The sequence below is a fragment of the Alexandromys fortis genome, unplaced genomic scaffold (assembly GCF_014885135.2).
Source record: "Alexandromys fortis isolate MF-2015 unplaced genomic scaffold, M_Fortis_MF-2015_v1.1 scaffold_82, whole genome shotgun sequence".
NCBI classification, from domain to species: domain Eukaryota; kingdom Metazoa; phylum Chordata; class Mammalia; order Rodentia; family Cricetidae; genus Alexandromys; species Alexandromys fortis.
The window spans coordinates 4162911-4187787 of NW_026067963.1; the positions used below are offsets into that span (position 1 = coordinate 4162911).

At 37.6% G+C, this 24877-nt stretch overlaps 1 protein-coding gene and 1 pseudogene across 1 annotated transcript in view; both read left to right on the forward strand.

Moving 5' to 3' along the window:
- Lrrc9 (leucine rich repeat containing 9) overlaps nt 1–24671 on the forward strand; it is an 86543-nt gene extending 61872 nt beyond the window's left edge. Inside the window, exons 31-33 of the mRNA XM_050153564.1 lie at nt 1593–1664; nt 3062–3185; nt 21654–24671. Coding sequence (XP_050009521.1) covers nt 1593–1664; nt 3062–3185; nt 21654–21730 — 273 coding nt within the window. The 3' untranslated portion in view covers nt 21731–24671. The remainder of the gene's footprint in view (nt 1–1592; nt 1665–3061; nt 3186–21653) is intronic.
- Nucleotides 6377–21747, forward strand: LOC126508338 (non-structural maintenance of chromosomes element 1 homolog; annotated as a pseudogene).
- Nucleotides 24672–24877: the final 206 nt, after the last annotated feature.

The window sequence follows — 24877 nt, forward strand, 5'->3', positions numbered from 1 at the left end:
GGAGAGGAGAGGAGAGGAGAGGAGAAGGGGAGGGGGGGAACAGGATCTTGAAGGACGAACAGGTGAGGTTGCTCCAGACAAATGACCTCCTGCTGGGTTTTTGCTCAACTCCTGGATTAGTATGTACTGATAGACAGATTCTCCTTAGGACCTTTACAAAACAGATGGGACCTCTTTCTACTCAACTCTTCTTGCTTTACTTCTCCCATCAGCAATAGAGTCGTGTATTCATAGAGAGATGGCTTGATCTCTTCAAAAACCTGCTTGTGGTTTACATTAAGTTAAAAAATGAACCATAAATTTGAATTTTTAATTATGATTTCTATGTTTATGTAAAAACCAAATTCAATACTTTGAAAAGTCTGGATAAAGAATAATCTCTCTCTCTCTCTCTCTCTCTCTCACACACACACACACACACACACACACACACAATGTCAAACTAGAGATGGGATTTAAAAAATATATAAAATATAGGAAAAAAGATAAATTTAGAGAAACTATATAAAAAAGTAACTTTTAATTTTAGAGAACTTACTGTCTTCAAATCTTCTCCATGTCCTTAAATTCATGCTATCTTAAAGAAACCAGCAGAGAAAATTATTGGCAAAAATCTTAAAGGACAGTTAGGCAAAATGTCAATCAAAGGTACTCACTTAGAAGATGGCCTTGGCCAGGCATGTGGTGTGCATACCTGTGGCCACAACCCTTGGAGACAGGAAGATCAGATGTTCAAAGTCATTCTTGACAGAGGCTACCTGATAGATTCCTCCAAAGAGGCAGAGATCTTTTCTTCATCAAACATATATACATTTGAAATTTGTTAAAAGATAAATATGTATTATATTGGGTTTTTTTCTTTTTTGTGATGCTGAGGAGCAAACACAGGTCATACTAAGCATGTGTTCTACCACTCAGATATAATTTAATTCCAGCTTGCAATTTTTTAATAATTCCTTGACTTTCTAACTAACTCCAATTTTTAAAAATTAATCTTCACATATTTTAATAAAGGCATTTCTAGAACAAGTTAGAGTTAGAACCATAGGAACCTTGAGCTCATAATCATTAAATGTTAACAAAAATTAGTTTTAAAAAGGAGATTGATCTATATGTTAGAAAGATTGAAGTTCTGGCTTTGAGTCCTAACAACCAGTGTAGCTAAGAGTATTGTCTAACATCTTGTGCTTAAGTCCCTGCCTGGGCTTCACTGTTTCAGAGAACAAATAAGGTGACATCTAGTTCAGTGATTAACTCCTCTTTCTGATCTTCCAGCCACCTCTTGAAAGAGCACATGCCCCGTGAAATAGTTTTCTGTTGTTCTTGCATCAAATTATCACAAATTCATGGCTTAACGTAGCACATGGTGACTGATAGTTCAGAAAGTCAGAAATCTGAAACTGGGTCTCAGATGGAAGCACTGGCTGGGCTGTGTCCTTCTGGATGCTCTGGAAGGAACTTAGCCTGTGCGCTTTCCAGCTCCCAGGTGACCGTGGCTCCTGGTCCTCAGCCAGCTGTGGCATCGGGCCAGCCTCTGCTTCCATCTTCACAGCTCCATGGCCCACTCTGACCGTCTGTCTCCCTCCTTCTAGGTAATCCAGAGTAATTTCCCCACTTCAAAGTTCTTACCTCAGTCACACCTGCAAACTCCTTTGTCATGTAAGGTAAGGTCTTCATAGGGTTAGAGATGGGGCTAGTGGGCATCTTTGGGGGAAGAGGCTTCTACCACACTGCATATGTGAGGTTTCATAGGGCCACGTATAAGAACTATTGTTTAATTAAAATGGATGAGTTCTATTTTAAAGTCATATTGCTAAATTTTAAAGCAAAACAACACTGACAATAACTTTAAGACACCCTTTATATATAATTGTGAAATTGGCTTCCATTTTCCATTTCTCTAGCATTATAATAATTGTTCACCATAACTTCTTGCCTTTTGAATAGTGCTATATAAAAGAATTTAGCTATTTTATTATGTAAGCAAACATCTTATTTAAAATTATTCTTGATCCATCTATACACAGTAAAATAAATGAAGTGTTTAAAATGTATTTTACAATTCAATAATAATTCTTACTTTCGTGGCTAGAACAAAACTGAGCCATGATTTCTTTTAGCTATTTATAATAAGCAAAAATATAAAAGAGTTCAAGTTTCTCAGTTCAAATTTCTTTATTTTGGGTGTTGCTGTTGCTTCTTTTCTAACAGCAGAAGGGCGAAGACCTCTCTGAACTCTAAACATTTACACCCAACCATGTTAGGGGTTTGGCTTTAACAGAAAAGTTGGCAGCATGCCAAATTAGTGACAGAAAGAAACCCCCATAAATGAGCTGTTGGTCCACTTAGGGCTACACAGCATTAGCTACAGGGCCTTGGTTCCCCGGGCGAAGCTGCTTTCTTGGTAATGCTTGCTGAAGTCAAGTTGGTTACTTTACGCAGATAATAAAGGCTTGTCTCTTAAAATAAGTCAAACCATATGTTCAGAATTTATCACTTTAAACAAGCTCACAGTCCTGATGAAAATAGAGCAGGCATTCATGCATGCAGACAGCCATTCTGTCCCCAGCTCCCACGTACTTGGTGGCTTACACTCATCTACAGTTCCTAAGGGTCCAACACTTTCTTCTGACCCCTCCTGGCGCCAGCATGCACATGGCACACATACATACATGCAGGCAAGCAAGACAGTCATTCACACAAAGGGAAAATAAATATTCGAAGAAAGAAAAAGAGCCCTTGTGAAGGAAACACGTCCTCGTGTTCACAGTTCGAATCCTCCCTGCTAAGAGCTTTGGAAGTAGGATGGGCCTTCAGGCACTAGTTCCTAGCAGTGGGTAGGACAGAGTCTGAAAAAGCAGAGCCTGAGATTCTGAGGGAAGCCAGCTCCGTGCCTGCAGGGCTCTACTTGGTCCTATTGACAGATTCCAATCCCGAGCTTAGGCGAGCCTGTAAAAGTACTTCCTTAAATTGACTCTGCAGCACGGTCTTGTGATAAGAAAGCCTGTTTAACTCCGCTTTCGAGGTAAGATGTTCTTAACTGTTGTATTTTATTGTGTAGTTCGTTCCTGTTACCAGCTCTCCTGCGGACAGTGGACTGTTCTGTCCAATAACAAATGTTAATCTGCCTGCTGGATTTAGCCATTTCTTGGGACCTGACTTCACCTTGACTCCTGAAGTTGAAGGTATTTTTACAAAGAGTTTCAGAGAGAATGTAAAAACCAATAAACAACAACAGCAGCAACAATAAAAAATTAAAAAAAAAAAAACAACCTCATTTGAAACAGCAATCTCATTTGACTTCTAATGGAACTTAAAATTACATGGTTTAATTTGGGTTCTAGTGTTACAGGTTTTGTCAGTTTGTCTGTGGTCTTTTTTTTTTTAATTCTGTGTAACTCTGCACGGGTTGAGACTGATCCACTCTCACAGTGTAGACAAGAATCCCCTGACTCCTTCCTATGATTTTACATTTTCTGCATAGTGAACAACTACCAAAACCAGTCCAGCGGGGAATTCTGCTAAAAGCAGAAATCGGAGAATTTAAAACATAACAGACCCCTGCAGCACACAGTGCCTTCCAAAGGGAGCTCATTTTCCTCAGGATTATCAGGAACTCATCAAGGTAGCAGGAGAGAAGAGTTTGAGAATCGGAGCTTTAAGAAATGGAGTATACTAAAAGAACAGGAAATGGAAATATTTCATTTAGCATATTCATTTTAATTAGAATTTAGAAGAATCTAAGCCCCTAACTGTAGATCCTCATTCCCTCTGTTTTGGAACAGCTGGGGATAGTGTCCCCACTTGAGTCTCCTGTATTCCTATTAACTTCTCTTAAATTCTCAGGATAATTACAAGATTGTCTGGGAGCCTCCTCAGAGCAGGGGATTTCCACACTGGCTGTCATCTTTAGAGAGAAGCCTGTTAGAAGAAGCCACGTGTTGGGGAACTGGCTCAACGGGTACAGGCAACCCTGAGGACTCAGGGTTCAGTCACCAGGCCTCACGTGATGGAACAGGAAAACAGCACCTGAACACTGTCCTCTGAACACCACACTCATCGGGGAGTGCACCACCCACACCCCTACCTCCATCCCACCCCTGCTACACGCACGCACACACACACACACACACACACACATGGAATAGATAGACTCAGCATAATTATTATTGTGGTATATTTCTACATCTTTATGATAGTAAGATTTTAATCATAATGAGACATGTTTTGTTCAAAAAATTCTGCTATCCACATGCTTTTGGACATGTCTAATTGTTCTCAATATCATTGAAAGTATAATGTAGTCTTTAGGGGTGCTGATTTGTCTTCTTATCAGTTCAGTCCTGGCTTCATCTTTGTAACTTCCTTGTGTGTGTGTGTGTGTGTGTGTGTGTGTGTGTGTGTGTGTGTGTGTCTTTCTCCAAGATTACAGAGCAGTTCTTTAGGATTTTCTGGAAAAATCCTTACTCTGCTATTTTCTGATTATACTGCTCAAACTTTTAGTTTGAAAAGCATGTCCCCTTTTTATGTATACTTCCTATTACATGTAATTTTGGATATCTACATTCTTTCAATTTTTTTTTTTGGTTTTTCAAGACAGGGTTTCTCTGTAGCTTTGGAGCCTGTCCTGAAACTAGCTCTTGTAGACCAGGCTGGCCTCGAACTCCCAGAGATCTGCCTGCCTCTGCCTCCCAGTGCTAGGATTAAAGGCGTGCGCCACCACCGCCCGGCTCTTTGAATACTTTTAAAGAATCAAACTGATTAGCAAAAATGTAAGCTACACCAAGTATTAGCAATACATGGTAGTTTTATAAGGATTTTGTTTTTCTTTGGGGGGGGGAATGCTTGTTTGGTGTTGAAACAGTGTCCCTTTACACTGCTCTGACTGACCTGAACCTCTGTAGACCACTATGTAGACCAGGCTGGTCTAGAACTCCCTACAGAATAGCTTTGGGGCAACTGGAAGGGATAATCTCTCCTCCTCTTCCATCAGATCAGAACGTCACAACAGATCCATCAAGAAGAAGGAAGGTAAAGCTATCGGTGTGCTGTTAGCATTCTTCTCCATTTAAAAACTCTCCAAATTTTTTATGTATAAAAATAGTGACTATTACCACATACTGTTACAGCTTACTTTGCTCCCTGGATAAAGCTCTTAGCATAGGACCTCCTTCCCATGTACCTGGAACCTTTGTCAAAACCTCATGGATTGGTATAATAATTCAAAAGCTTAAATAACAATTAAGGGTGCACAGTGTTCCGAAAGTGGGAAGTGAGAAACTAGTGAGAAAACATCGAAATAACTACAGAGCAACCACGATTGTGTTCCCTCCCGACTCATGGCCCTCACAGAGTTGTAATGCAGTTTGCTTGTATTTTAAACAGCAAATAAATTCGACACTCTGAAATCATGAAGGCAAAGGATTTTGCAAATATTCCGAGCTTTCTTTAAAATTTCCTCTTACCTTGTCTCCGATGTCGACCCAGCCACAAGCCCGACTCAGTCATAAGAACCTCCCCACCCAGCGCTCCTTTGGAGTCAGCGTCAATACCTCCTTGACTGAATTTCCGAGGACTGTGCACCTTCCCGCTTCTTTGTACCTCCACCCTTGCAGCTCTGATCTGTGGAACCAGCCTGTTGGCTGCAATCAGTTGTTTGGATGAATTTCCAGGCTGACAGAATTTCTAACTAGTCAAAATGAGAATATATCTGTCTTTGGGAACTGAACACTTATACAATGCAGAAGTCACTTACTGCTGAGTTACTTCCAGTTATCTGAACCATGAAGCTGGTAAGTGACCATCATGCCTACCTTTATTTTGGGGAGTAACTTTCTAGATCAAGTCAGATGTAACTACCTAAAAATAAATGAGCATGAATCAGCAAACATTGATTTTTAACATGCGAATGCCAGCAGACAGTAGTCAGGAAAAAATAAAACCTTACGTTTCTGATATGCTGAAGCCCTTTGGTTCTACATGAAGACGTCTCTCTTGGTTAATCTGACTTAATATCATTGGCCTTACTGGTTTTAAACTATGTAGTTATTTTAGTTACTTTCCCCAATTTCTACAACAGTCATGAACTACTTATTGTAGTATACAACAATCTCAGAAGATAAAAGTGATAGGATATAAAACAGATTCTAGAAATACAAGTGTTTGTTTCTGGTGTTAGAAGGAGTTCATTGTGAAATCTCATTGTGGTCTGCCCTGCGAAGACTTTTGTTGTTCTACTTAAATTAATTCTTCTAATCTAAACAATTAGAATTACATAAAACTCCATTTCATTGGAGTTTTAATTAATTATTAAAGGTCAAAACCTGGTTTGAGCATGTCTGTTTTAGCCTGAGACTTCCTGTGAAATCGTATCACTATGGACACGATTGTTCATAACGGGGATGAGATTGCTGTACCTCCAAGAATAGGAGCCAGCAGACCCAACATAACCATTGCTACAGTAAGGTGAGTTTTTGTACCTCCAAGAATAGGAGCCAGCAGACCCAACATAACCATTGCTACAGTAAGGTGAGTTTTTGCCACATTTTTGTTCTATTCTTTGCAAGGGGGAAAAAAAAAGAAATACCCTTAATCCAGGGCAGCCGTCAAACTCACTTAGAGATAAATGCAAAACGTGGTCATCGATGCTAGTCCCTAAACATAGCCAGCTATAGGCACTGCTGGTGCCTGTTCTCAGAGTTACAGCAGAGCCTTATTTTCTATTCAAGCAATGTACCTGTAGTGATACGATTTTACAAGCGGTTTCCAGCTAAAAATATAAAAATAAAAAAGTCACATGTTCAAGCTAAGTTTTGACCTTTAATAATTATATTTCATTTAAAATTTTGCTAAATTGTTATAGTGTCTAAAATAGCGCAAAACAATCAAGCATGGATTTGACTTTAGTTGTTAAATAAAGTTCTCTAAATTGATGGCCAGTGGACTGGGTCTGTTACCCAGCTGGCAGACTGTTCACCTAGCCTAGCATACACAAAGCCCTGGGTTCAACCCCAGTTCCGGCACACATCAGGCACACTGGCACACAGGTGTCAGGAGGTAGAGGCAGGAAGATAAGGAGTTTAAGGTCATCCTTGGTTATCTGATGTGATGTCCACTGAGCTACAAGAGACCCTGTCCCAGACAAAAACGATGACTAAATGCCAGTCACATTTTGATATAAATAGGCTGTACAATTCAGAAAGTACCCTATATTCAGAGTATTGCCTCTACGCTGCATATAATTTCATGGTATTACAATGTTACTTGTATAAACATAAGGTGTTTTTATCCGACTGCATACCCTATAATCTACCTGAAAATATTTCCAAAGGTATTTTGGAAACTATCACTCCAGTGTGCGTGCAATAACTTCGTGCTTTTTAATCCTTTAATATCGGCTTTTGTAAATTAATTGTGTGAATTGTTAACCTTCAAGCCTAATTGCAGATTGATTTTTTTTTACTTCTTACTGTGTGGGTTTTAAATAGCTGTTGCATTCAGGGCCTTTGTTCCCAGAATAGCTGTGCAGTTCTGAAGATGTCCAGAAGGTGTCGGGTTGCACTGCGGCTGCGACATTGCAGCGTCTGACAGGGTGTACCTATTATGAAATTAGGACTCCATGCTCTTTGTCATATGACTGGAAGTGAGTATGAAACTTTTACGACAAAGCATGTCCTTTTAAGTACTAGGACAAATACAAGTAATAAGCTTTTACTGGGGAAAAGTGCTCAAGAACAGAAACATATAAAGCAGAAAAGAATAACTTAAAGCACTCTAACATTCTGGGATTTTTTTTTTCACCTATGGATTTTTCATAAAATCCATATGTTTTTTACTTTATATTTTACTTTACTTTTATGTTTATTTTTTAAAATTGGGGGACATTTTATAAATATTATTCTAATTACATCTGAATTTCTTATTGAGCATAAAAAAAATTTAATACATAATTTAATAATGACATAAAGAAGAAGAATAAACAAGAGTTTAGGTATTGCCAGGCACTGCACAGAACACAGTGAACACATAGCTGTCCTTCAGTAGCCTTTTCATATGACTCATGATGCTTTATATGCAAACACTAAGGGTGATTCTGGACATTACTCAGCACAGCAGCTCATAGTATTCTTCTGCCATGACAGCAGATGTCACTGACGTAATGCACAGCTCCCCTGGGACTAGCGAGGAGGTTAAGCTACGTGTTATTCGAAGGCAATACGTCTGTCTCCTTCCCACTCCTATTTAACAAAACAGGCAAAATATCCAGGGAGATAATGATGTTTTCAGAGGAATGATTGCAGATGGCACGCGTTTTGAACGACTTATTCTAAAATTCTAATTAGATAGGCAGGGCATGTCCTATGTCTTTAAAGAAAGTGTGGCTTACAAAAAGGATAGTGTATAACGTATCCAATCCTAGATTTTTTTCCAACTCCAAATTCACTGCTTTTCCAAATACACATAAATAAGCAATTTAATAATAACATGCTATTCCGCCAGCAGTTTGTGTTAGCTTTCTATGTAGCTAACGTGCTTAAAGACTATAAACTACTTCATTCTCTTCCAATATATTTAGCTTGGATAAAAAGTATAACTTCTGCAATGCAAGTATTATTTCTTTGTTCTCAGTAAATACCTTGACAAATGTATTTTGCATGCAGTCAATCAAATCCATTATGACTTGATCTTCAATTCCACAGACAACCTGGAATGCAAGAAATTAACACATTTAAATCACAGAGTAGGAGCTTACTATGCTGAACTGAAAGACAACCCTCTGACACCTACGTATGACTATTGACTGTAATTACAATTGTTCAGCAAGGATCTTATCCGTTACTCTGGTTTACAGTCCTAGATCCTTCTGTTGAATTACCTATGATTGTGAATATTTTTGTCTCAAATATGCATGATGCCCTTCTGTACAGCTATATACTGCATATATGTTATGTATATGTATATATACACATATACGTATATACATATACACACATATATGTATATATATATGTTATATGGACTCTAACAACTAGCTTTACAGTAACCCGGTATATGCAGCATGCATAATATTCCCACCCACAAACTATCATACATTGTAAGAAGCATTAAATGTTTTGAAATATTGATCTTAATTAGAGGTTAATTCAGTTAAATATTACTGACATAAAAGGAAATAAATTATCCTTGTTCTTTATGAGTAGAGATAGCACCTATGGTCAACTCTGTTTGTGAGCTAGAAACTGATTTCTCATCAGAAAAAGTTGCCTCTGCAAAAACCCTAGCGATTCCAGACACCCTTGAAGCACTTAACTGCTCATCTTTTTATACTTTCCTTCATCGTTAAAATATTTCTAAGAAAATCAATACCAAATTGTTACTTAAGTTTACAGCTGCTTTTTAAAACTAGATTGGCCAGGAACACATAGTTATTTTGCTAAAAATAATCTGCTTCTCCGCATTTTTGTTTTATAAAAATATAATTATAATGGAAAATTAATTATATAAAATAAAATATAATTATAACATGATATCATCAATCTTTTTTATTTAATTTATTTTGTAAACTATTCAAAAGGTACCTCTCAGATTCAACTTATGCGCTTTTATCTTAAAATTTTGTTTTTGTAATGACATTTCCTTATAATTAATTAATGATTTAACAGGAAAAAAACTATTTTTAGGTTACAAGTTTTTATAGTTTTTTTCCTGTTAAGAAATATGGAAATATATTTGAAAGTATTAATTACCTGAAATTAAATTATTTACCTTCTATATTTTATTGGGCTTCACCTAAACTATATGCTCGTTTGATTCAACATAAACCCTGTTTCTCAACGTTGTCGTGTTCCATAGACAGTTGCAGCGATCACAGGCTGGGACTGCGGCTGGGAGCTACAGGAAAGAGGTAGATCAATGGTAGAACACTTTCTTTTCTGGTCCATCTGTAATCGGGACAGTTTTTCCGTGTGTCCTGAGTTAAAAGTGTATCAGGATAACCCATTTTGATACATTTTTAAATGAATTACAATTTTATCAAACACAAGACTATAAATAAATGTGAGGTGTTTTTCTTACAAGTATGAAAATGTATAATTTTGCAGTTATGTACATTTAAACCCATAATTCTAAATTTTCTACTTTTTAATTATATGATTCTAATTAGTTTCTAAATGTGTAAAAAATTCCATACCAGTAGTTGTTCATAAAAGAAAAAAATAGTAATCTTACTATTATATAAATCATAATGCAACAGTTATACTTTAAAAATCAAGTTGGTGACATTTAAATGTTGTAGATAATATCCATGGCCTATGCACGTTTTTACATTTTCCCTACTCTAACATGAGTTTATATTTTCCTTCAACTCTTGTGATAGTTCTACTAACTTGGCTTTACTCTATGTTTCGTCTTTAACTGTAACTTGGTGCTCGGTCTCTTCCCTCCAAAATGTTTTACAACTGTCTCTCTCTAGGAACAACCGAAAAAGACTAATCTGTTAAATATATATGTCAATAGCATTTTTAAGTTCCCAATTATTTCTCATTTCTTCCTCTCAATATGGCTCAAACAGGTATTTGCAAACACTTAGCCTCGGCAGCCTTTCACTCTTTACGGAGAGCTTTGCGAGAGCTCAATCAACGTTAATGGTGCGTTTTTAGTTAAGGACACAGAATAGGGCGAAGTCAATTTGAGATCCCAGATGAACACGTGTCTTCAGAAAGAATGGGCATAAATGGGCTTAGAAAGCAGCGTGCCAGTGAAATGCGCGGCGCAGAGCGCTCCGCTCGGGAAGCAGACACAATGGGAAGAGCGCAGCAGTGCAGAGCCTTTTAAACTACATACAATTGGAGCAATGGACTTGATCCAACCATCTATGCTAAACCGTTAAAAGAAAGGTGAAAAGCAGAGCAAGCTGGAATTCTATAGTGAGTGCCGAGGAACAGCAAATGGAGAGCTAAGTCTAAAAGGAATGAATGCAGTCATTCGACAACGACGTCAAAATTGGCGCATTTCCCTGGTTAATTTACCTTGGAAGGACTCTCTAGGTATTGAGCCATTATTAACAACAAAAATAGTATTTAAACTGCCACCATTAGAATTTTGAAAGAACCTGGTCTACACCTGGTATTTTATAAACATATTCCTGTGTGTTTCAATGTATAAGGGACATATAATGTAAATCTCATAAACATATAGTAAATTCTCACAGCCTTATAACAATCATTGTACTTATGTTGAGCCCCTTCCACTCAAAAAAGATGCTAATTTATATTAAGGGCAAAGGTGCACTGTACAGTTAAACAAACTTGAAACAGATAATCAAGCTAAATGTTACACATTACTTATAGAACATGGAAGTATTAATATCTGACTTTAACTAGTTTAAAGAAGAGTTGTATATTTTCGAAAAATGTTTCTTAACTGTATTGATATGCTTTCTTGTTTTAATAAATTTTACATCATCATAAAAGGGGGCATGAAATAATAAACTCTAAAATTTGAAGTTGTTAAACACATTAAAAAGTTGAATCATGTCTTAATCCATCCATCATTAGCATCTTGAAGAAAATAATTATTCTTTAAAATAATTCCTAAGAATTAGCCATAGAGCAATCAGTGATTTTGACTCAAAGAAAAAAATTACTTTCTATATGTCATATTAGATAGCTTCCACAACAGAAAGGCTGGAAAAATCGGCTTTTAGAATGAGACTTCAAGGAACTGAATGGCACAGTCAGGATTAAGTTGTTCATTACTAGGTTGTCAGTGCCTTGCTTTCCGCCCCAGATGCGGTGTGTACTGCATGAGTGCTCCTGGCCTCAACAGTATGGGCTGCCATCAGAATGAGCTGGAATGAGCTGTGCCTCCATGCTTCCTAGCCTGTCTACATCAAAGCCTCAAGAGCGCTGAAGAGGCACACTGCAACCTTCCAACTTCCCTATCAGCGCATGTGGTCTGCCTTTCCACTCAGGTTCTCCTGATAGCATGCTCCATAAAAGAACAGGATTCAATGCTAGGAGACAGCTGTGCAAACCCCTGGCTGATATAGTGGGCTGGGCGGGAGCAGCAGTGATCAATCCGTCTAGATAGAAGCCTCCCCAATAGAGTGAGAAGACATCGCCTTAGTGGACAGTGGAACTTCTCTCTTGTTGTGCCTAATTTCCCCAGTCTCTTTCTCCAGATTCGTCTTTGAAAGTCTAGCCCTGTCTTACGAGTTAACATTGGGATTACCGGTCACTGGAGTGGGCACACACACAGCCTGCAGTTAGAGAATGATTTCCTTAGTTCATGTCCTTCACGGCAAAGGCCACCTGGGAGGATGTGACACAAGTCTTGGCAGCCATTTGACTGCCACTAAAAGAGCCTGTGTGAAGAATAAGCCAATGAAAACAAAGCAATATTGTTGACAGTGGTGTCTGAGTCTCCAAATGATGTCTTGGATGTTCCATTTGACTGCCCAATTGGATACACAGTAAGTTCCTGTGGGGCAATTAAATTGCTGGCATTTTCAACCAAACATATTTTTAGTGTGATGCCTCACCTCAGTGAGGGGTACAAAGGACAGTATCACTTTTATTGAGTCTCAATTATAGTAATTTGAAGACTATTGTTTAAGACAAGAATGTGGTAGTCAGGATGTAAAACCAATTTATAAAATATATCATTCTTAAAAGTAAAGAAAATACAACCTCTCTTAGGACCAAAAGGATGAGAAAACAAACACAAGACTATAAGAATAACATCTCCAAAACACAGACGCAAGCAACTATATAAGAAATGTATGTAATTCTGTATTTTATGTATTTATATAATCTTTGCTTCTTTGGACCTCCAGCTTCTTGACTGTTTAGCTTCTAAAGTTGTGAGTTCAAAGTTCATTTTAGTCTCACAATTACATTTTCTGCTAATACCTATTGACGTTGACATTTTCTGCTACTACATATGGACTAAGGAAAGAAAGACATAGAAAATACTCAAGTAGAACAGATTTTTGAATGGCAGAATATAATTTGTTGACATTTAAGATTCTATATCAAGTTGCTCTGTGAATCCATTTTTAATTGTATTATACTCTTACTGTGTAAACTAGACCCCTTTTTTATTTGTAACAGAAGAAAGACCCTGCTTTTGATACCTTTCTAAAAATATTTCAATGAGATACATAAAACATGATTTTCATTTTTGATACAGAGTATATATAATTTACATGTTCTATTAGTATATTATGCATGTTTGTATGTATGTATTATGAAATAGGGTCTCAAGAAACCTAGGTGGGTCTCCAGTTCTTTAGGTAAAGGATGACCCTGAACTTGTGCTCTGCTACCTCTACTTCCTGAGTGCTAAGATTATAAGTAAGTGTGTCCTAGCCTGTCTGGGTTATGGAGCCCAGTACAGGTAAGCACTCAACTGCCTAAGTACAGCTCTGTCCTATCTTAGCCATTTTGGTTTTGTAGACTGTAGATTAAAACACACATGAAGTTTACCATTTTAAATTATCTTAAGTGCACAGTTCACTTCCAACCATCGACCTCATTCATCTTTAAAAGCTCCAAACCTTGTCCCCATCGAATAAATTCTTTTCCTCTAGGCAAGGTATCCACCCTTTCCCTTTTTGTTTTTATGGATCTGACTACTGTAGGTACTTCATATGCGTGTAATTATATAATATCAGTATAATAGATTTGTGAGTGAATTATTTCCCCAGACATGCTTCTAAGGCTCATTTATGCTGATGTATGTGGCACGGTTTTCCTCCTCCTTAGAGATGGTTAAGAATCTATTGTGTGCTTACACCACATTTGGTCCAGCAATTCATCTACCTTTGGGCTATTTACGTGACCTTCCTATGAATACGTGTACAAACATCCGCAGGAATCCTTGTTTTCAGCTCTGTTAGGCACTTACTCAGCGCAGATGTGCTAGATCGTGTGGCAGTTCCACTGGGTTTCGGAAGAGCCCTCGTGCTTCCCAGAGCTGCTCCGTCACTTTCTATCCTCACAGCAGTGCACAAAAAGACGTGATAGGATGTGCTGCCAGTTATAGTGTGTGCACTCCTGTAACCCAGAGTCTGGGAGGCAGAAGCAGGGTGATTGCTATGAGTTTAAGGTCAGTCTAGTCTACACAGTCAGTTTCTAAGGTTAGAAGACAAACATTAGATGATTGTTCAAAGTGGCGTCAAGACATCATCGTGATGCTAACAAAATTACCAGGTTTTCTCATTTGCATATTTTCACAGAATTGGAATGCTGCTTACAACTTTTTATATTATCTATCTAAATATTTCCATGACATTACAAAGACAACATGATCATTGTGTGTGTGTGTGTGTGTGTGTGTGTGTGTGTGTATTTCAGAGTCTTTGTGTAGTCCTGGGTGTTCTAGAACTGGCTGTGTAGACTAGACTGACCTTAAGTTCATAGAAATAAACTTGCTTCTGCCTCTCAAATTCTGGGATTAAAGAAGTGCCACACCACACCTGGACGTAAATATAAATATAACCTGTGTGTTATGTTTAACCAAGAAAAATACTGTAATTTTCTCAAATTACAGTAATAAAGGCTGTATAAAAAGATCCAACATTCAAGTTGTTAAAATTTTTGTTTTGTTTTGTTTTGTTTTGTTTTTGAAACAGAGTTTCTCTGTGTAACTCTGGCAGTCTTAGAACTTGCTGTGTAGACGAGGCTGGCCTCGAACTCACAGAGATCCATCTGCCTCTGCCTCCTGAGTGCTGGGATTAAAGGTTTGTGCCACCACTGCTAACTGCTAAAATTATTTTCTGGCCTTATAAATATATAAAAAATGCATTTATAGATAAATACTTCCTTTAATGATTCCCATAAAAAATATTAATCAGCTAAAAGACATGCATTTTTGACCATCGCTAATATTAAATTTCTTTTCAAAGTTGTTGTATAGATTTGCTTTATCCCACCATTCTAAGCAAAGGAGCCCATGGCAGGAGGTCCTGTTATTCTTCTGTGAACCATTACTCCTCTAACCAATTATCTATCACCTAATAATCACAAAATAAATGGGCCTGCAATGAACTTCCCAGGTCAGACAGCATCAGGCCAATTTAATCTCTATTTATATATAACAGATGAGGTGGTGCAGGCAATATTCAACACAACTTAAGTGCAATTATGTTGCTAAGTTTTTTCTTTTTTGTTGTTGAAATAATTTTCATACAATATATTCTGACCACACTTTCCCCTTCCCCGTCTCCTCTGAGATGCTCCCCAACTCCCCACCCTACCAGTTCTACACCTTCTCTCTCTCTAGAAAACAAGTAAAGTTTTTAAAATCCAAGATTTAGAAAAAAGAAAATAAAGTATAAGAAACACACAAAAAAACCTGTAAAGACACAAAAGTGCTAATTTTTTAACTCATTTTGTTCATTTTTTTTTGTAAATTTTAGTCATTAAACCACAACCTCTTCCAGTTAAACATATCTGTCTGCCAAACTATTTAGTACAGTTTTGCACACAGGAGGCATCAATTGAGTTAAATTTATTCCACCGTGTGTTTATTGTTTTTATTGACTGGAGGAAACTTTTTAACCATGATTAAAAGTAAATTATCCACACATTAACACATTACAAGGATTGACTCCCGCTCCGTGTTAGAACTGTGGAATAAAATCAGCGGATAAAGAGGAAGTCTTATAAAACTGACTTGAGAGTCAAAGTAGTGTTCAATTTTACGGACTGTAAATGATAATAGGCATGTTACTAGGACTGTCAAACTCTTCCCAAAGCAATCTTCAAGGCTAATCACACGGACAATCATTCTTTTCATTTCTATAGCAATAACAAAAATTTAAGCAATATCTCTTGATTGAAGCTGTCTTGAAAATTGCTTAGTTTGAGACCTTATTTTAAAATGCAACAAGCCTGAAACGTTAAATGCAATTTGCCATGCAGCCTGGAGAAAGAAATGAAGTGTTTGGTACATTTTTCCTAATTGTTGATGATTGCAGCCTGGGTAGCCCAAGCGCTTTATCTTCAGAATCTCTTCTGAGGGCCTTGTCATCTTTGACCACTAGTCTTAATCAAAAGGAGGCTAAAAATAAAGTGACTTCACTATTACAAGGGAGAAACAGTCACAACACCAGCTTTAACGTTTTATTTAATTGACCTCACAGAAAAAGCTCTTGGTGGGTAAAGTGTTCTTAATGAGTTCTAATTGACTACAGTGGCGTATTACCCAATGTCAATGCCGACGAACATCACTCTGCGGAGCAAGTTAACAGTTCAAAAACAATCGTCCTTTAGTTTTGGTCTGCATAGCAGTGGGGAGAGCTCACTGTTAATTTTAACTCTGCTATTTAGAAAGTCTACGTGCTTTTTAAAGAAAAAGATCACTTTCATTAAACATTGTATAAATTCGCCTTTATTTCTACCCATAAATATGATTAACTTAACACAAAAATAAGAGCAGAAACAGAGTTGCCTTAAAACTCAGCTCTGGACCCCAGTCTCTGCTCACCACTGGGTGTTATCCTGGAGGCTGGAGAGACCGGTGACCCCAGTGTCAAATGATCCCCTCTGCGTAGGCAGCAAACTAGAACTGTGATGTCAGGACTGACCCAATATGTTTTCCATAGCTCTATGAAAATCAAATCTTTCCTCCAGGTAATAACAGTGTTTTTCTAAAATTTTCATCATTTTACTATTGACTAAAGTGTGCGTGCTCGTTATTTAAACAATACCCCTCCCCCAAAAAACCCTCTTGTTACTTGGTTCATGGTTGATAAGAAGTGAGGAAAACGCTGGTCTAGTAAAGGAAGATGGCTCAGAGAGGATGGAGTTCCAGATGCTGTCAGGTGGGGGTGCTTTTGTGTAAGAATGGAAGGAGGCAGTGATAGAGTTCAGATGTCAAACAAAAGAGGAAAAAATCGGCTTCAGGTTCTTGTTCCGGTTCTTCACTAAGACACGCAGCAAATACTTTGCATTCTGTGCATCAGTAGAAAAGGTAACAAAAACGCCCTCTGGATGAGTTCGCCTCACATTTAAGCATTTTTTAAAGACGTATTACAAGTTAAACAATTTCTACTAAATATTAGAAAGCAGATGTCTATATAAAAACAAGTATCTAGTTTTTAGCCTGAAATCAATAAAGGTTTTTTTGAGTTTAAAAAAATTAATTTTAATTAGTAAATTAATTTGTAAATTTTGTAAACCACATGAAAATGAGGCAGATAAAAGCCTGAGTTTGGGGGAATGTGCTGAGATTAATAAATGTTAAAGTTAGTTAAGCCATTGGCAGGCTTCTAGGCGCATGCGCTCCCTTGCACAAGCAGGGCAGCCGCGGAAGAGTGGACGCCGTGGCGGTGTCCATATTAGCCATCAGCTCTCCATCAGTGCTGTTGACTAATGTGTGCTATAGGAGTGGGAGATTAGGTGATTGCCGCCACTGTGACAAGGTTCATGACCTAAATGGCACTGTAGATAAGTTGGAGAACTTCATCAGCATCGTCTTGGAGTCTTTGTATGTTGGGACAAAGGAGACCCTGAAGGCAGCAGGAGACCGGTTTGTGCCCTGGTGAATTTTGCTACTTCAGTTTCCAAAGGGCCGCTGAGTTTGCAGAAAACGAACTGGATCTGTTTGGAGAGGCCTTGGAACTGATCGTTGACTCAGAAACTGGCTTTGCTTCTTCTACAAACACTTTGAACCTGGTTGATCAACTCAAAGACAAAAAGTTAAAGAAGGAAGCAGAGCCGGTGTTGCAGAAGTTCGTGCATAGCAAGCAGCTGATTGAGAAGGGAGTTCACTCTTCACGGCTGGGTCGTCCTGGAGATGGGGCAGTTCGTCTAAGACCCCTTCCCGGATGCCATGAAGATATGCAACCATCTGCCACAGCCTCCTCATCCTTGGTCAAAGCTGAGAGACATGGGTATTAGGATGCATCTTCTTTGTGTGGCCAAGTATGTCCAGTCCACCTCCGAACCACGCTGCCCCCATGTAATGACTACTGACCCCATGATATCCCAGAAGTCTTTGACCCTGAGAATGCGAGGAAGACTGGCCTCTCCAAGTCCAACAGAAAGCCCTTGTAGATGCGGCAGTAGTAGCTGTGCGGCCTTCATGCCTCTGGCTGTAGGTGAGCTGCCCCTCACGACCCATTTAGGCCAGATCCTGACCATCCACACGGCACATGAACTGAATCTCTTGTTGATATTTACTCTTAACATGTCGTTAGTAAACGTTTCCTGTTGGCAAATAAATCATAAAGTTAATTAAAATAGTTACCCAATATTCATTTCTATATTCTGATTTTTGTTCAAATTAAGAGCCTAAAAAGGAACTCCAATAAAATAAAACCTCAACATAAATTAATTAAAATTGTTTTTTAATTATATTGCGAAAGACAAGCTGCATATGAAAACTTTTCTTAATAATACTTACTCATTTTTGGTTCAACAAAAGAAGACTCCCATGTATTTTACTTTTTATGTTATGTATAGCATATATTTACATATGTGCAAATGTTTTACATATGTACCTGTGTAAATACAATGTTATCCATATTTTGCATATGTGGTAAATATCTGGATATGCAACATTTGAAAACTAATAAATGAGAATTACTCATTTTTCAGTAAAATATTAATTTTTAAGTAGTTCAGAGGATGACCTGCTGATGTAACACTTCACTGTACACTGGTCCAGGATCTAAGCAATCTTGATCACCATAGGCTCCAAGTTACTGGTATGCCAGTAACTTATATAGCACCAAAAATACAGAATTCCTCTTCCTATGAAACTGTCAATGCTATAATTATGTCTTTATTTAAGAAAAATTGCTTTCTGTACGAAAGTATCATTATGGAAATAAAAATCCACCATGGATACATACATATGTGTGTATGTATACACACACACACACACATAGAGAGAATATATATATTTAAGTATAGTGTGTGTGTGTGTGTGGCTTTTCTAGACAGGATTTCTCTCTGGAGTCCTGACTGTCCTGGAACTTGTTCTGTAGGTCAGGCTGGCCTAGAATTCAGAGATCCGCCTGCCTCTGCTTCCTGAGTGCTGGGATTCAAGGCGTGTGCCATTATTGTCTGGCCACTATGGCTTTTGAACAATGACACAATAGGCAAATCATATCATAGTTTGGGGGATTTTTTAAGTGTATTTTTTGCTTGTTTGCAATGTTATGATTTAAAGATTGTAAATTTTGGTAAAGACTGTTATTAACATCACAAAGAGGAATAAAGTACATGTTCCTCTTCTCATCGAGAACCACTTAATCTCTAGAGGCTAAAGTCTACCAGTTTCCTTTTATCCTTCAGAAATGAACACATACCAAGCATAGACAGGCTTATATCCAGTTTACCTAGATCTAAACATACTGTGCAAACTGATTTATTTCAACTTACTACAAGCTGGATGTCTCTGCAGGGGCTACTGAAAGGGCTACTTTTAGAAAAATGTCCAATTTAACCCATTTTCTACTGAAGGAATGTTGTGCTTTCTGCTTTCAAATGTTTTAAGTGTATCTTTCCGAGAACGCTATTACACACTCAGGTGAGAGAGCTGCTCAGCAGATTTCCAGAGGTCAAATTTCTAAATGGAAAGGCATTTTAAAGTTTGTTGCAGCCAAGCTAAATTTCAAAAACTGCTCCTCTGGCCTACAACTTAAATTTTGTGTATAAAATTTCTTTGCCAAGTGTGGTTTCACTTCCTCTAAATAACTATATGAATGACCTCTAATGTTTAATATTTATATTATCCTGAACATATCACCATCATAAAAACTATAGGAAGGATTTCAAACTTATGTGGGCTTTTCTAGGCAAGTGAAGACTGATCTCAAGGAAAAGGGAAGACAATCTTTACAGGACTCTAATGGCTAGCATGTTTATAAGCAGAATTTAGAAGGCAGATACCAAGAAAGGATAGCTACTTCAAGTTACTGTAGCTCTAACTTTATTTATTTATTTATTTATTTATTTATTTATTGGTTTTTCGAGACAGGGTTTCTCTGTAGTTTTGGAGCCTGTCCTGGAACTAGCTCTTGTAGACCAGGCTGGTCTCGAACTCACAGAGATCCGCCTGCCTCTGCCTCCCGAGTGCTGGGATTAAAGGCGTGTGCCACCACCGCCCGGCTAACTTTAGAAATTAATATTAATAACAAGGCCTTATATCCTTGCTACCACTGTCAACAGAAGATGCTGGTGTTCCAATCTCAGTCTTTGATGCTGAGGTAGAGACTGAAGTCTGTATAATCAACTCAATGTAGGTGACAAACGAAGGGTATCTTTGTAATTCATGTGTGCATGACTTAGCTGTACAGACATAAATTAAAAATGTGTATTAAAAATAGTGTATTATTGAACTTCGAATGTCCAGTGAACTTGTCTTCACATTTTTTTAATTAAATGTACCCTAATTTAAAAGTGAGACAACTCTTGCCAAGAATGGTGGCTCACAACTTTAAATTCCAGCATGCAGGAGGCAGAGGCAAATGGGTCTCTGTGAGTCTGAGACCAGCCAGTCTACATCATGAATTCCAGGCCAGTTAGAGATACACAATGAGACACTCTTAAATAAATAAACAATTAAACAAACAAACAAGTAATTGCTTTCAGTATACAAATAGTTCTATGTTCTCTTTCTGAACAACTGTACCCCTCAAATTTCTAGCAATGATAGCTCAAAATAATAAATACCCTTAAAAGTTAAGCTGGATGTGTGATTCACATCTGTAACCTAGGACCTGGGAGCCTGACACTGGAAGACTGGTAGGAGCTTACAACCATCTGAACCATAACCTGTCATAAACACAAGAACAATAACAACCACCAAAAAAGTCATTGATGGCAAATGACAGTGAAATGTAAGAGCTATCCAATAAATTTTTAATTTCTTTGAAAGAAAAGGAATTAGAGGATCTAGAAGTCTCTATACAGACCAGATTGGTTTCAGACTCACAGAGATCCACCAGCCTCAACCTCCTGAGTGCTGATAACAAAATCCCAAAACTATCTTTTTAATTCTGTAATACTCCTCTTCAAGAATTACTGTAAAATTTTCAGAATTATAAAATATGTCTTACAGGAAAGCTTAAAACCACTGGGTGGTGGTAGCAGCACATGCATTTAATTCCAGCACTCAGGCAGATCTCTGTGAGTTCAAGGCCAGGCTGGTCTACAGAGTGAGTTCCAGAGTTCCAGGATAGACTCCAAAGCTCAGAGAAACTCTGCCTCAGAAAGAAAGAAAGAAAGAAAGAAAGAAAGAAAGAAAGAAAGAAAGAAAGAAAGAAAGAAAGAAAGGAAGGAAGGAAGAAAGGAAGAAAGAAAGGAAGGGAGTGGGAAGTCCTTCTGTCTATGTGCTGCTCTTATTGGTTAATGAATAAAGAACCTGCTTGATCTAATAGAGGGCAGAATAGACCTAGGTGGGAAAACTAAACTGAATGCTGGAAGGAAGAAGGTGAAGTCAGGGAGAAGCCATGGAGCTGCCACAGGAGACAGACTCTGGATGCAGGATAAAACTTTACTGGTAGCCCGCAGCCACATGGTGATACACAGATTAATAGAAATGGATTAATTTAAGATATAAGAGCTAACTAGCAATACACGTAAGTGATGGGTCAAGCAGTGTTTTAATTAATACAGCTTTCTGTGTGATTATTTCAGGAATCTGGACAGCCAGGAAGATGAACGAGCAGCCTCCAACAAAGGAAGGAAGGAAGGAAGAAGAAAGAAAAGAATAAAGCTTAAAACCAACTAAGTCAAAGCTATGATCATGCTAGTTATTGCTTATTTCACAAGTCATTTGTGTGTCTGTGGGGCATGAAATGTTTTATTTTGAAAGGTATTTCAATATGAAACTCTTTTTAACTCCCTGTCATTTAACATCGTCATACTTGACTTACACAACACACATGCTCATCAACATGAGACAATGTAAAATTCTACCTATCCCGTGATCATTTTAAAGGTGTGTGTATCAGACAGAGGTGTAGCTCGTTGGTAGAGTGTTTATCTGGCACACACAAAGCCCCAGACTTGATCCCTAGCACCCCATTAACCGGATGTGGTGGTGCCTGTAACCCCCACAGAGGAGGTAGAAGAAGAAGATAAACTCAAGGTCATCTATAGCCACACAGGGAGTTAGGATCAGACGTATAATATGTAAAAACCTGCCCCCAAAACAAATATCATAATCTGTGATATAAAGAAATCAAGTAAATTTCAACAAACCAATAAATGTCACACTGTCACTTCCTTTTCCTGATGCTTTTCTTTCTTGGCTACCTTTTCACATATACTTTGCCAATCTTTCCCAGTCTCAAGACTTCAACTAGTTTTCTATATTTCTAGTTACTTTTATGTGCTGGAATATACCACAAGTCCTTTAGAAGCATGTCAATTTGATTTTGTTATCTTTCTTTTCAGGGTGGCTCTTCTTTTTTTACTTATTTGTTTCTGTATTTATTTACTTGTGTATTTCATGTTACCTCAGACTTGGTGTAGACACTAAACTTGAAGTCTGGCCTCATCTTCATTCTCTCTTCTTAAGTCTCCTTATTCCCACTCAATCCAATCATTTACCGTTCTAACCAGTTGTACCTCTAATTGAAAAGCTCAGTTTCCTAATGCCCTTCATGAACTCTCCATTTTTTTTTTTGCCTTTATCCCACTATTCCTGGTTCTGCAGCTTTGCATTATTTTCTATACCCTCTGCCACTCTGGTATGAACTGAAAACAGACATTGCCAGTATACCATCACATAAAACCTGTACACTAACTACAGATGTCTCCACATCTTTGGCTGGTTCAGCTGTATCATGTTGTTCATCACCTATTTATTTCAGATGAATCAGCAAGGTAGTAAAACTAGATGAACCATGAAGCCCAAACAGACATGGGCTCAATTCCAGGCTTCATTTGTTTGATATTTCTGAAATTCAGAAGCCTATAATTGAAATTAAATTAACAACAAATACCTCATAGGGTTACCATTAAATGCAGTACATAAATGCACCTACCTCTATATGGCCTAAATATTGTTAAGAATGAAGTACTATCTGGAGTACACCCTTTGTCACATCTTTATTCCACTAATTCAACTTGCCTTTTATAATTGAACTATAGCCATCCTCTGTTTTCTCAGAATATTTTATGTACTACTCCTGCATTCTTGTAACTACAAATGTCCTTGTTTATCTCCCAAGATACATTTTGGTAAGCCTCTTGAGAATCATATTATTTTATTTGAGTTTTTTAGCTACAAGAATCAGTGCGGTTTCTGGTAAATAAGAACCATGACTTTAATAACTGTTGGATGACTGTTATTAAACAAATAGTAGCTAACAGCTTTGTTCCATATACTACTAAGTTTATTTTAAGACAATGCAATATTTAATGTGATCAGAAAAATAGAAAGATGTGTCAATAGCAGGTATTTCAACAACAAGGACAGGTTAATTCTAGTTGGGTCACAGAGAGTACTACTGGGAATAAAGAATATTTTAAAGCCTCTTTATTAAAAAAAAAAACACAAGAGTTCACCCTTAATAAGTACGTAAATTTTGCCAGTTACTGTGCTAAATGATTTAACTCAATCTACTTAACCTTTCTGTGATAAATTACCTATTGTCTCTATTTTATAAGATGTGGAAACTGTAGAGCAAAGAAATGAAGCAATCCCAATCCCATGAGCAATGAATAGTGATGTCAGAGTTCTGATCTAAGCTTCCTGACTGGAGTGTCTCCTTGTAATCACATTGTCCTCATACTTCTTAGAGGTGACTGCAATTTCAAAGATTATTAACTTGGTACTCTTGACCAGGGGTGATGGAGCTTATCTTTCCCAACAAAGATGGGTCCTTGTGGGTAGAGCAGGACTATATCTCCTTTTACACTCTTAGACTATGAAGATGCTGAACTATAAGTCTGTCTATAAACTGTGTCTTTAATTTGTACATATTGGCACATCAATGCTACCTCACAGTTTTCTTCCTCCTGTTTTCAGGAACTACAATTTACAACTAGAAATGTTTTGTCTTTTTAAAGTAAGTCTTGATTTATTTTTTGCACAAAATTTTTATCCCATTATGTTCTGAAAGCCCAAAGGCTCAGTTGCTACATAAACTACTGTAAGTTACTATATAAACTTGAGAAAAAAATAATTTCCATTTATAATTTTTGGGTTAAGATACAAATAAATCAGTTCTCGGGCCACTTGGGAGTGTCAAATATATAAATGTGTTGGAATATCATCCACACAAGGAGACACAAATACCCTTACACCAACAACTTGGCATCAGAGTTCCTTGCATGATGAGTCAGTTGAGATGATTGTTAAAACTTCAAGTTACCTTGAAGACTCTCAACTAGCAACCTACAAATATGTTTAGAACTTGAAATAAAGTTGAAGAATCAGGATGGCAGATGTTGAAGGTATAGGTAAATTTTAAACAAGAATAGTGGGTCTTAGTAAAGATTTATGGATATGAAATGAATGCCGCACTAAAAAAATTATCCACTATTTTTAGGAGATAGTTAGAACAGAAGAAATTTTCCTTTATTGATAAAATAACATGTTTCATTAGTAACATGTTTCAATTATGGGCATTCTCCATACCTAAGAATGCTGCTACAAATCTACTCATGGGGAAAAAAAAGAAATATAATAAAGAGAAGATTCCACTGGTGTGGGAGTTTCTTCTGTTTGTGTGTTGCTTTCATTGGATAATGAATAAAGAAACTTCCTAGGCCTAGTTGATATGACAAAATTTAGGTAGGTGGAGTAGACAGAACTAAATGCTGGGAACAAGAGCAGAGTGACAGACACCATGGATCTCCTGCCTGAGACGGACGCTGGTTAGAATCTTGCCGGTAAGCCACAGTCACGT